Source organism: Dreissena polymorpha, chromosome 6 (assembly GCF_020536995.1).
Source record: "Dreissena polymorpha isolate Duluth1 chromosome 6, UMN_Dpol_1.0, whole genome shotgun sequence".
In the NCBI taxonomy this organism is placed as follows: domain Eukaryota; kingdom Metazoa; phylum Mollusca; class Bivalvia; order Myida; family Dreissenidae; genus Dreissena; species Dreissena polymorpha.
In genome coordinates this window covers 110119172-110133612 of record NC_068360.1, presented here as the reverse complement: position 1 = coordinate 110133612, position 14441 = coordinate 110119172, and the positions used below count along the sequence as shown (strand labels likewise).

The window sequence follows — 14441 nt, the reverse complement described above, 5'->3', positions numbered from 1 at the left end:
TCTGTCACACGACAAAATGTTTATAAAATTAAAACTTTTTTTATTGAGCTCTGCATTCTGCAAAAACTGGGCTTAGTGCATGTGTTCTAAGTGTTGAGCCAGACTAGCATGTGCAGTTCAAACAGGCTAATCAGGGAGTAGCTTGAGACAACCCTTAACACACATGCATGCATTAAGCAAAGTGTTCCCAGAATGCTGTTAAATTAATGCTAAGGGTAAACTCTATTGACTTACTTCATTTGACTTCATTGAAGAAATTCATATTGACAAAATAAAGTCATGAAGTTGGTAAGTAAATAAAAAAATTAGCCAGAAATAACATTCAAAATGTCCAAGTTAAAAAGAATTATGCTTGATGATTGTATTATATGGGATACAACATATAGCATGTGACAGAAGAATGTTTGCTTTGAGTGTTGTCTTCTCAAATATGTACAAGTTTGTGTTTGCATGCAAGCTTTTTCAATTATTATTATTTATTTATTTATTTTATGCCTTCAGAACATAGGTTCTGGAGGCATATTAAAATCTCATTGTCCGATAGTCCATCCGTATGCTGGATTAGTTTCCGCTCAATAAGTCAAGCAAATGTCATAGGATCTTTTCCAAACTTCATGAAAATGTGTAAGGCAATAGCATGTAGGTCAAGTTCGATAATCGGTCATATTGACCTAGACACTCCTGAGTTACGACCCTTGAATCATCGAAAAATTTAGTTTGTTCTCGTTTCTGCTCTATAACTCCAGCAATTGTCATCGTATCTTCACCATACTTGATGAAAATGTGTAAGGCAATAACATCTAGGTCAAGTCCGATAATCGGCCAAATTGACCCAGACACTCCTGAGTTACAGCCCTTGAATCATCGAAAAATCGGGGTTTTCCTCCTTTCTGCTCAATAACTCAACCAAATGTCATAGGATCTTCACCACACTTCATGAAAATGTGTAAGGTCATAAGATCTAGGTCATGTTTGATAATCGGCCAAATTGACCAAGACACTTATGAGTAACGACCCTTGAATCATCTATAAATTGTGTATTTTCGTTTCCGCATTATAACTTGAGCAAATGTCATAGGATTTTCACACTTCATGAAAATGTGTAAGGTCATAAGATCTAGGTCAAGTTCGATAATCAGCCAAATTGACAAAGACACTCCTGAGTTGAAGCCCTTGAATCATTGAAAAATTGAGTTTTCTTGTTTCCACTCAATAACTCAAGCAGCTGTCATCGGATCTTCACCAAAGTTCATAAAAATGTGTAAGGTAAATAAATCTAGATTGAGTTCAAAATCAGCCAAATTTACCTAGGCACTTCTGGGTTACAGCCCTTGAATCATAATTTTTTTTCGTTTCCGCTCAATTACTCAAGTAATTGTCATTGGATCGTCACCAAACTTCATGAAAATGTGTAAGGCAATAATATCTACGTTAAGTTACATAATCAGCCAAATTGACTCAGGGTCCTTGTTTAGGTTTCGAAATCTGCGTTTACGTTTCGAAAAAGCGTTTTTCGGGGGCATATGTCTTCCGATCTCTAGTTTAAATAAGAGTTTTAAATGTTTGGTTGTTTAAACTGTTTATAATAGAAGGTCATTGTGCACAAGATTGTTTGCATGTTATATGCATTGTATACATTGTATTATTTGCTCTTTATCATTTATTTTTATTCCATATACATAAGGATGTTGCTGATGTTGACTTAGGGGCAAACAACTTTGATTCGTATAGTGATGACCTTCCCTTAACGCCATGATCATTCTCTGCTGTGTTAGACAAGGTGAATGTCTTATCAATATGTAAATAGGAATTGTAGTTGTTTTCTTTTTTGAAGCGCAAATAAATTCTGCTTGTAAGTATTTTTCCTATTTGCTTAGTAATATCTCCCTTAAAGCAACTTACTGGTGTTATACTTGAATATGTACCTCGCTGTGGGAAAACTGGTTTTAATGCATGTATGTAAAATATACAGCTAGATTAGCCTGTGCAGTCCATACAGGCTAATCACTGACGACACTTTACACTTTTGTTGGTATTGTTTGTTTAAAAAAGTCTCGTTTTAGGAAGACAGAAAGTGCAATACCTGATTAGCCTGTGTGGACTGCACAGGCTAATCTGGGATGACACTTTACGTATATGCATTAAGCCCTGTTTTGCCAGAGCGAGGCTAATTTCTGTTTTAACACACAAAGTTATGTTGGGTCATAGAGGGACTTATTTGAAATGTAAATGGTATTGGATGATCTTTCCTTAATTAAAATGTTAATGTTTGGGCGGTGATTGGGAACTCTGTACTACATCCTGCCTCTCTAACTTGTCCCAATGCTCAATTTTGACAGACATTAATCAAGGACCTGTTCATAGATTTTAACATATTTGGAAGAGTATGAGCAGCGTTCTAGGAAAACTTGGCTTTATGCATGCGCCTAAAGTGTTGTCCCGGGTTAGCCTGTGCAATCTGTACAGGTTAATTAAGGATGACACTTTCCTCATAATAAATGGTGCTTTTTGTTTAAAGGAAATCTTTTTGTAGCAAAAATTTAGTATAGGAAGCCCACACTGGCCAATCTGGGAGCAGTTTTTAGCCATGCATTAAGTCTAGTTTTTCCAGAAGAGGACTTGTATCTTTAACTTCACAGTTTTGGGCATAGCATGTCTTTTTATGCCCCCGGATTGAATGATCGGGGGTATATTGTTTTTGGCCTGTCTGTCTGTCTGTCATTCTGTCCCAAAACTTTAACCTTGGTCAAAACTTTTGCAATATTGAAGATAGCAACTTTATATTTGAAATGCATGTTTATTTCATGGAGCTGCACATTTTGAAAGGTCAAGGTCATCCTTGAAGGTCACAGGTCAAATATATGGCTTCAAAGCGGCGCAGTAGGGGGCATTGTGTTTCACAGACACAGTTCTTGTTGGAAGTGTTTTTTTGTGAAGAGGGATGTCACGTCTTTGAGTCTACATAAAATTGCCGATATGGTTATTGCTTTCGTCAAAATGTCCTTAATTCAAAAACACTGCTGTTCTCAGTATTTTAAATATTGATCCTGAGTATTTAAACATTTTTTTTGCCTCATCGTTGAATTTAAGTACATGAAGCAGCTAGATGTTGATTTATTTTAATTTCTGCTTAATGGAAAATAACTTTTTTGTGATCATCAGTTATAAATCTTCGATGCTGTTTTATAAAAAGTCTTTGTTTTGTGTTAAATTGTCCGTTAAAATAGTAACACACACATTTGTGTCAGTTCCAATATTGTATTATGATATATATTTATTTATTTTGTATTCATATGTTAATAATGTATGATTTTATTTGTTCTGTAATTTTAATTTGTCATAAATGTTGCTTAGGTAGAGCTACATGCCGTGTGAGGTAACCATAGTGACCATATATGTGCTTGGTGTGGTTAAGTCTGCTGTGTTTAGTTTGTATTCATATACTAACAGATATCCCATGGTGTGATATGTCCTAATTGTTGAATGTCTCTGCTGTCCTAGATAACCCATGATGTGATATATCCTGTTTGTTGAATGTCTCTGCAGTCCTTCTGGATAACTCCTGGTGTGATTTTTCCTGTTTATTGAATGTCTCTGCTGTCCTTCTAGATTACCAATGGTGTGATATAGACTGTTTGTTGAATGTCTCTGCAGTCCTTCTGGATAAATCCTGGTGTGATATTGCCTGTCTATTGAATGTCTCTGCTGTCCTTCTAGATAACCCGTGGTGTGATATTTCCTGTTTATTGAATGTCTCTGCAGTTCTTCTGGATAACTCCTGGTGTGATATTTCCTGTTTATTGAATGTCTCTGCTGTCCTTCTAGATAACTCATGGTGTGATATTGCCTGTTTGTTGAATGTCTCTGCTGTCCTTCTAGATAACCCATGGTGTGATATTGTCTGTTTGTTGAATGTCTCTGCTGTCCTTCTGGATAACTCCTGGTGTAATATTGCCTGTTAATTGAATGTCTCTGCTGTCCTTCTAGATAACCAATGGTGTGATATTGCCTGTTTGTTGAATGTCTCTGCAGTCCTTCTGGATAACTCCTGGTGTGATATTTCCTGTTTATTGAATGTCTCTGCTGTCCTTCTAGATAACCAATGGTATGATATTGCCTGTTTGTTGAATGTCTCTGCAGTCCTTCGTGATAAATCCTGGTGTGATATTTCCTGTTTATTGAATGTCTGTGCTGTCCTTCTAGATAACCCATGGTGTGATATTTCCTGTTTATTGAATGTCTCTGTAGTCCTTCTAGATAACCCATGGTGTTATATTTCCTGTTTATTGAATGTCTATGCAGTCCTTGTATATAACTCATGGTGAGATATTTTAACCCATGATGTGATTTTTAGTTTGTTGAATGTCTATGTTGTCCTTCTAGATAACTCATGGTGTTATATTTCCTGTTTGTTGAATATTTGTGCAGTTCTTATAGATAACTCATGGTGTGGTATTTCCTGTTTGTTCAATGTCTCTATTGTCCATCTAGATAAACCAAGATGTTTTTTTTTTGTTAATATAATATCTCTACTGTCCTTCTAGATAATTGATGGTGTTATATTGAATGTTTGTTCAATGTCTCTACTGTCCATTTAGATAACCCAAGATGTGATATTTATACCCCCACAAACGAAGTTTAGGGGGGTATATAGGAGTGAACTTGTCGGTGGGTCTGTCTGTTGTTGGTATTAAATGTCCGCTCTCTAATTCAAGTACTTTTCATCCGATCTTCACCAAACTTGGTCAGAAGTTGTATCTACATGATGTCTAGGCCAAGTTCGAACATGGGCCTTGCCGGGTCAAAAACTAGGTCACGGGGTCACTTAGTGCGTTTTAAACATTCAGCATGTTGTCCGCTCTCTAATTCAAATAGTTTTCTTCCGATCTTCACCAAACTTGGTCAGTTGTTGTATCTAGATGATCTTAAGGCCAAGTTTGAACATGGGCCTTGCCGGGTCAAAAACTAGGTCACGGGGTCACTTAGTGCGTTTTTTAACATTCAGCATGGTGTCCGCTCTCTAATTCAAGTAATTTTCATCCGATCTTCACCAAACTTGGTCAGAAGTTGTTTCTACATGATGTCTAGACCAAGTTCAAACATGGGCCTTGCCAAGTCAAAAACTAGGTCACGCGGTCACTTAGTGCGTTTTAAACATTCAGCATGTTATCCGCTCTCTAATTCAAGTAGTTTTCATCCGATCTTCACCAAACTTGGTCAGAAGTTGTATCTAGATGATCTTAAGGCCAAGTTCAAACATGGGCCTTGCCGGGTCAAAAACTAGGTCACGGGTTCACTTAGTGCGTTTTACACATTCAGCATGTTGTCCGCTCTCTAATTCAAGTAGTTTTCATCCGATCTTCACCACACTTGGTCAGAAGTTGTAACTAGATGATGTGTAGGTCAAGTTCAAACATGGGCCATGCCTCGTCAAAAACTAGGTCATGGGGTCACTTAGTGTGTTTTAAACCTCACCATGTTGTCTGCTCTCTAATTTAAGTAGTTTTTATCCAATCTTCACCAAAATTGGTCAGAAGTTGTATCCTGATAATGTCTAGGGCAAATTTGAATATGGGTCATGCCGGGTCAAAAACAAGGTCACGGGGTCACTAAGTGTGTTTTTAACATCACAATGTTGTCCGCTCTCTAATTCAAGTAGTTTTCATCAAATCTTCACCAAACTTGGTCAGAAGTTGTATCTAGATGATGTCTAAGTCAAGTTTGAATATGGGTCATGCCGGTCAAAAACTAGGTCACAGGGTATCTTAGTGCGTTTTAAACCTCACCATGTTGTCCGCTCTCTAATTCAAGTAGTTTTCATCCAATCCTCACCAAACTTGTTCACAAGTTTTATCTAAATGATTTCTAGGACAAGTTTGAGCATGGGCCATTCTGGGCCTAAAACTAGGTCACAGGGTCACTTAGTGCGTTTTTTAACATTCAGCATTGTATCTGCTCTCTAATTCAAGTAGTCTACATCCGATCTTCACCAAACTTGGTCAGAACTTTTATGGAGATGATCTTAAGGCCAAGCTAGAACATGGGTCAAAAACTAGGTCAAGGGGTCACTTAGTGCGTTTTAAAAATTGAGCATGGTGTCCACTGTTTTTTTGTAAAGACGACATGCAAAATATTATGTGTCAATGCGGCATGTGGGGGTATTTGTCACATCTGTGACAAAGCTCTAGTTTCTGTTTGTTTAATGTCTCTATTGTCCTTCTAGATAATGTGTGGTGTGATATTTACAATTTATTGAATTTACCTGTCCTTCTAGATAATCAAAGGGGATAATTGTTTATAAAATCTCTGTTGTTATTCTAAATAACCCATGGTGAGTTATTTACTGTTTGTTGAATGTGATTGTCTCTCTTGGGCCAAACAAAAAAATAGGTCTGTTTCTGGTCTCCTTGGAAAAAAAACAGGGTCGGTAGGTAGGGATTTTGTTTATTATTATATTATTTTTTTGGTGTCGGGGTACTAAAATGGAAAGCTACTAAAGCTTATTATTAGAAATGCATGTGTATATATGCTTTGTTTGATTGATATTACATCTTATATGAACGAAAATGAAGATTTTTTTTAATTTTTTTTTGGCAACCCCAATAAAAAGTTGACGGTTGGCGCCGATTCGGGAGACATGGTCGGGCGACTGGAAATGGACCTTTTTTTTTTTGGCCTTGTCCTTCTAGATAACAAATTACGTGATATTCCTGTTAACTAATGCCCATGTTTTCTTGGTGGATGATGATGTGAGATCAAGGTTTTTGTAGCTGTTTGTTGCTAATTGATATTTGACTAGAGGTTGGAATTTATGTTGGTAGTGGGTCAAGCTACCAAAAACAAGTGAGCTACGCTTTGGGAAAACAAGGCTGAATACATGTGCTTAAAGTGTCTTCCCAGATCAGCCTGTGCAGTCTGCACAGGCCTATCAGGGACACCACTTTCTGCCCAAAATTGGATTTTGCGAAGAATATACTTTGTTTTAACAAAAAATGCTACAAAATCAGATAGCGTGTTCCCTGATAAGCTTGTGCAGACTGCACTGGCTTATCTGAGAAAACACTTTATGCACAACCTTTAAGCCCCATTCTATCAGAGCGGGGCTCAAGTGTTATAGTGAGTTGAAGTTGGTAGCCATTCTGGTGTTTAAGAATTTTGTTTGGTGGTGGCTTCTTCTAACTCTAACAATCAGATAATCAAAATTATGTTACTTGTGTGTATGTAAATTAACATTGCTTATATTTCAGATAAATGTTTGGTTCTAGAAATTGTGTTCTTCTTGGTCCCTTTTTTGCTTGACTATTCACTAAATGTTCCAAGCTATACTTCTCACTCAAATGTTGGGGTCTTCATAATGTTTTAACTCTGTATAATGTGAATTTTGAATACGACATCAAACTTGAATTGGATATCATTTTAGGTGAATGTCTTATCCTTTAATGGAAAACTGTCCATTTCATGTTCTGGATGTATGTATATAGTATTCTGTCTATACTTTAAGTATTATGAGCACTTTTTCATGACTTTCTCAATAATAGGGATGCAATATTATTTATTTTTACTGTTTTTAGTTGGTCGCGTTAGCGGCCGACTAAATTTACAGACCATGTTTTGCAAATCAGTATGTGCTTAGAAGCCTTAGCTACGCTAAGAACCGTAACCCACTATGCTAGGAACGATTACGCTGGCTGTCTGCACTGCAGATAAGAATGCTTAGGAGTGTCTGCTCTACTACTCAGTGAGTGTATTTACCAGCTTGTAAGACGACATTGGCCAGTCTAGTGTTTATCATTGAAATCTGTACATATTGGTTGCTTTCAGGGAAAACGTGGTTTAATGCATGTCAAATAAGATAAGCCTGTGCACACTGATTAGCCTGTGCAATGTGCACAAGCTAATCAAGGACGACAACAGCGAACAACTTCAATGCCTTCAGCGCTTTGATTTAAACTGTGTTCATGAACACATGGACATGGTTTCATTTGTTTTAGGAATTATGAAATATCAAATTATAACATCCAGTTTGAAGTCAAATCAATTTATATGATGTATTTTTATATACAAGTTTCTATTTTACTTATAATTTGTCAAAATTAATAAAAACAACAGGTAATAAACATGGTCACTCTAAATGCTGGTATTTTATGAAATTCAGCATCATTTTGTTTGATTTACTGCATGTTCTCAATTTTATCCTCTTTTAAGAATTTTGTCTTATGTACTGTTGCATAGCATGTATGTCAAAATATTTCATATAGCATGATACACATGTTGCTCATTTTATTACTATTTCAGCAAGAAATGCTTATGCTTACAAAACAAAGAAGATTACCACATTAATTGGTGGATACCAAAGACATAAGAAGTGGTTTGTTTCTTCCTCATTCCATTGAACCAAACCTCAAATCTCCAGCCCCCAGTGACTTCACATGTAGAGAAACCGAAGTTACCAAACACTTGCCACTAAAGAAGTCTATTTGCATTTGCTATTCTGCTCTCCTTTTATATTTAAAAATGCAGTAATGTTTCTCCCCAGAATTCCTAGAAGAGCACCAGAATTCCCATAATCTTTAAGAAATAAAATAATTCTTAGCGAAACCCTTACATTAAATTTTCCCTCCACAGCACATTATTGTCAACCTTTTCCTTCCCAATACAATATTTTCAGCACAACCTTTCGTAGAAATAATTCTAGTTATCGTCAGCAGTCGGTTATCTGTGTAAACATAATTATGTATTCATTTTTCTGGATATAGCGAGTACATGAGTATATACAATTTTCGTGTCAACAATTTAAAAAAAGTACAGATACATATGAGAGAGGATAGTTAAATAAATTTATTAATTTTATGAGAGTTTTTTTCCCAATTGGAAAAAGTACCGATGCCACACAAATTGTAAAATATTAGTGTGAAAACCCTTTTTGTTGTGAAACCTTGAGAATAACATGGGCCTTTTAAATTGGTTGGTACTTAATTGCAAAAACTCATCTAAATATTCTTGTACATGCTTTTTTGCTGAGATGTTCAGTTTTATAGCACATTTTATTAGTTCACTTGAAAAAAATTGTGACTTTGGAACAAATTTGATGCAACTTTTCTTCCTTTTGAGAATTTTTTTTAAAGACAAATGGGTAATTGTGTAATTTTTATGTCCCCCACTATAGTAGTGGGGGACATATTGTTTTTGCCCTGTCTGTTGGTCTGTTGGTTGGTTGGTTTGCGCCAACTTTAACATTTGCAATAACTTTTGCAATATTGAAGATAGGAACTTGATATTTGGCATGCATATGTATCTCATGGAGCTGCACATTTTGAGTGGTGAAAGGTCAAGGGCATCCTCCAAGGTCAAATGTCAAATATATGGGTCAAAATCGCTCATTTAAAGTACACTTTTGCAGTATTTCAATATTCAAGATAGCAACTTGATATTTGGCATGCATGTGTATCTCATGGAACTGCACAATTTGAGTGGTGAAAGGTCAAGGTCATCCTTCAAGGTCAGATGTCAAATATATCTGGCCAAAATCGCTCATTTTATGAGTACTTTTGCAATATTGAAGATAGCACCTTGATATTTGGCATGCATGTGTATCTCATGGAGCTGCACATTCTGAGTAGTGAAAGGTCAAGGTCATCCTTCAAGGTCAGAGGTCAAATATATGTGGCCCAAATCGCTAATTTTATGAATACTTTTGCAATATTGAAGATAGCAACTTGATATTTGGCATGCATGTGTGTCACATGGAGCTGCACATTTTTAGTGGTGAAAGGTCAAGGTCAAAGTCATCCTTCAAGGTCAAATATATGGGTCAAAATTGCTCATGTTATGTCACTTCTGCAATATTGAAGCTAGCAATTTTATATTTGAAATGCATGTGTATCTCATGGAGCTGCACATTTTGAGTGGTGAAGGGTCAAGGTCAAGGTCATCCTACAAGGTCAAACCTCATATAGGGGGACATTGTGTTTCACAAACACATCTTGTTCCTTAATCGAGAAAGTGACTTTAAAGGGTACTTTACAAAGAAAGAAAGAAATGGTGTTTACTATCTTTTAATGGTACCATAATTAAAATGTGGTGTATATCAATTAATGTTCAAGTATTCCCCAAGTTGATGCCAATGCAGATGTGTTTTGCAACTTGTATTAATTTTGTTGAAGAGCCAAAGATGTCTCTATTTGTTGTATGACCAGGTTTGCATGGAAGAGTGGGGATTACCCACTTATGTACTTTTCTTTTGAATGTGAATTAGTTTTGACTATAGAAACCAAAAGTATTTACACCACCTGGAATAATCAATTCAGAGCAATGGGTTCAAAGCAATTTTACTTTTACATTGGGTTCAAAGCAATTTGACTAGAGCATTAGTCAAGTAATTAAGTTTCCAGATAAAAAATAGTATCAAGTCAAACAGCATGCCCCATGCACAATGCAAAATAATCATGCTCATAGAGTGTTAACATTGTAAGATAATCATGTTCATAAAGCGTTAATATTGGGAAATAATCATGTTCATAAAGCTTTCACATTGCAAAATAACCACGTTCATAAAACACCAATTTTTATGTGCACATGCTATGCATTGTTGGATATTTATGTTTGTATTATTAAATGTTAAAAATTAAAAACACAATAATAATGTATATGTATGTCCATTTAACATATGCATATATTTATCTTACTCTCAGTATAATATTACTTATATGTTATACATAACACAGTCCAAACTTAATTATGCCAATATAAATGTTTATTTTAGTGTCCATGAGTACTTAAAAGAGTAGTTGAAATACAATAAAGATTTGCTTGTAGCTATAGAAGTGACTGATGAAGCAAATAACTGATGTTTGACAGTATAGTATTTATTGTCCAGAAGTATTTTGCAGAGCTCTCTATTGCAATTTTTTTTCTATTACATGTAGTCGTATGGTAACGAATAAATGATGCTTTACATTTGAAAATTTAAAAACAGATGGGCTGACTGATTATATGAAAGTTTTGTGTGAAAGCTTCTTATTTCTATTTTATTATGTGTAGTGGTGCTAGTGTACAGGTTTGTTTGCTAAACAATTGAAACATGGAGAAAAGAAATAAATAACTTTAAAATATAATTTACATACTAAATGTCTTTTTATGTTTGTAACTCAACATTAAGTCTAACTTTTGTTTCAGTTTCCCGCTTACAGAGAAGATTTGAGCTCTGACCTTGCCACAAATGTAGGTCAAGGACGAAGATCTGGCCATCCAATGAGACTGCAGGTCAACTTTGGGTCACCCTCTGGTGAAACTGTTTGAGGAGCCTAAAGCATTCGTGTATTTGGCTTAAAGTCTGAGCATCTTTAATAACTTTATAGTACATTAACTGTGAAAAAAATATTTTTGTGAGCATGACCTTTGTTCATGCTTTAAAAAAAGATTAATCCTTTCTACTCTACCTGAACGAAGTCAACGCTATCAAAACAGCTTTACTGCGCTGGTGTTTTACAAGAAATGTTTAGTGTCAGTCAAGTCCAGAGTGTAATGTACCCTATTTTGTGCATTACATGTATCTGGATTTATCTGTATTGTGAAATAAACATAGGATTTGTGTGTGGATTATGTAATCTTTAAAATTTTAAATATTTGACATAATTATTTGTGATAGTCTCAAATTTGTGGAATATTCTAAACACAAAATCAGATAAAGTTAATGTCGAATCAAATTGTTTTCACAGCACATGTATTACTGTATTATGTTTCCAAAATATAAACTCTGTTTTTGCTTGGTCTTGATTGGATGTTATAGCATGTTAATGTGCTTCTGAGATTGTTGAGATTATACACAATTTATAAACTTAATGGTGGCATGTTTCTACCTGGCATTTTTACTTATAGTTGTGTATCATATATGTGTACAATTATATATACATTTGAAATCAATGATATGCTTTTAAATTTAGTGTGTATAAATATAAATGTTAAACATTTAGGTGTGCATGTTAGTTTGCAAGGCAGTGTTTCTGGTGATAATACCTGTGCAATTTTGTCTCTAAATGGAAAAGCGAAAATGGGCCTCTTCATGATTTTGATTGACAACAATCAGATTTATTGCTCAACAAACTTAAAATATAGACAATTTTGAGCATGTCCCTGAGAAAAAAGCTTAATGCAACATCCCAGATAAGTGGGTGCAGTCTGCACAGGCTAATCAAGGAAGACACTTTCCGCCTAGACTTGATTTGTTTAGAAGAATCTTCCTTTTAACAAAACATTATTCACTGAACAGCAAGTGATGTTCCTGGTTAGCCTGTGCAGACTGCATAGGCTAATTTTGGAGGAAACCAAATGGACATGCATTAAGCTCCACTTTGCCAAAGGGCTGCACATATGAAATATGTCATTTGTTCAATTGTGCAATCTTCATTTTATAAATCTCTTGTGTCTTTGTATGGTTCTGTGAGGTCTTGTTACATGTAGCAACATACCAAAATATAGAATTTAGTGAGCAATGTTGTATATTTAAATGTATGTGCATTCTTTCTATGTTGTTTTACATTTAGGTTTGTTCCAATTCAACATCATCGACACAGTACATACATTTAGATTCGCCTACAATTGTCTCAAATTTGTGTTAGATTATATGTTTTCTAATATTTTCATATTGATACAAATGAAATTCTGTGTCTTCTTATGCCCCCGATAGGGTGGCATATAGCAGTTGAACTGTCCGTCAGTCAGTATGTCAGTCTGTCGGTCAGTCCGAAAAAAAACTTTAACATTGGCCATAACTTTTTCACTATTGAAGATAGCAACTTGATATTTGGCGTGCATGTGTATCTCATGGAGTTGAACATTTTGAGTGGTGAAAGGTGAAGGTCAAGGTCATTCTTTAAGGTCCAATGTCAAATATATGGCGTCTGTCCCTCTGAAAACTTTAACATTGGCCATAACTTTTTCAATATTGAAGATAGCAATTTGATATTTGGCATGCATGTGTATCTCATGGAACTGCACATTTTGAGTGGTGGAAGTTCAAGGTCAAGGTCATCCTTCAAGGTCAAAAAAAATATAATTAAAAAAAGTGGCGTTCTCATGAAGCTGCACATTTTGAGTGGAGGAAGTTCAAGGTCAAGGTCATCCTTCAACGTCAAAGGTCAAAAAAAAAATTCAAAGCGGCGCAATAGGGGGCATTGTGTTTCTGATGAACACCTCTCTTGTTATAATGGGAAATAAATAAATCATCTGTATGTGTGTTACTGACCACAACATATAATAACCAGTATGCTTTCCATATTGAAATATAAACTCTCACAAGTTGGCTAAAGAATACATTTTTAGCTCACCTGAGCGATAGCTCGAGGTGAGCTATTGTGATCACTCAGCGTCCGGCGTCCGTCCGTCCGTCCGTCCGTATACAAATTTGTAAACATCTTCTTCTACTAAACCATTGAGCCAATTTCAACTAAATTTCATGTGGAGCATCCCTAGGTCATGGGACAAAAGAATTGTTAAAAAAAATTTGATCACATAACCAAGATGGCCGCCATGACCATATATGGTAAAAACCTTAAAAAATCTTCTTGTCAGAAACCGCTCATCAGATTTTCAAAAAATTTCACAGGGATGACCTTTGAGGGCTCCCCTGAAAAAGTTGTTCAAAGAAATTTGATTCGTCAAAAAACATGGCCGCAGACCCTCGTTGAACTTTGCATGTTTATTCGTTTTTGCCTATTTTGTGAAAACTTTCAAAAATCTTCCACATTTTTTGTCCGATCCTTTCCAAATTTGCACAGTGTCTTTATATTAATGAGGACACAAACCCTACAAAAAATGAGCATTATTGGTCCATGAAGTACAGAATTACCTCCCCTTGAATTGAGAAAATGGTGTTTATGCAATAAAGTCCAAATTTTTCATCCAATTCTTTCCAAACTTGTAAGGATTTAGCATGGTTCAAACAAGGGAAACAACTACGGTTTATGCATGTTCTTTTAATTACAGATTTGCCTCCCTTTAATTCATTCAAAATCTCATTTTACAGCAGAGATTCCAAATCTGACCTGTAAATGAGCCCCATATTTACTGCTGGTGCTATGTTACCTTTTCCCATTTGATCATTCTTAAGTATTGGTCTTGTAATGCTGCTACTGCTACTGCTACTGCTACTACTACTACTACTACTACTACTTCTACTACTACTACTACTACTACTACTACTACTTCTACTACTACTACCACTACTACTACTACTACTACTACTACTACTACTACTTCTACAACTACTACTACTACTACTAGTACTACTACCACCACCACCACCACCACCACCACCACCACCACCACCACCACCACCACCACGTCTACTATTACTACTTCTACTACTACTACTTTTACCACTACTACTACTACTACTACTACTACTACTACTACCACTACTACTACTACTACTACTACTACTA

The 14441-nt window shown here is 35.6% G+C and overlaps 1 protein-coding gene across 12 annotated transcripts in view; it reads left to right on the top strand.

Moving 5' to 3' along the window:
* LOC127834224 (sodium/hydrogen exchanger 7-like) overlaps positions 1-13668 on the top strand; it is a 78389-nt gene extending 64721 nt beyond the window's left edge. For 4 of the 12 annotated variants that reach the window (XM_052359893.1, XM_052359885.1, XM_052359890.1 and 1 more), the window contains one exon: positions 11176-13668. In XM_052359893.1, coding sequence (XP_052215853.1) covers positions 11176-11298 — 123 coding nt within the window. In that variant the 3' untranslated portion in view covers positions 11299-13668. Of the gene's footprint in view, positions 1-1684; positions 1781-1834; positions 1853-3354; positions 3377-8295; positions 8369-11175 lie in introns of those variants that run through there. The other 8 variants (XR_008027837.1, XR_008027838.1, XM_052359886.1 and 5 more) reach the window with 8 other exon arrangements.
* The last annotated feature ends 773 nt before the right edge of the window (positions 13669-14441 follow it).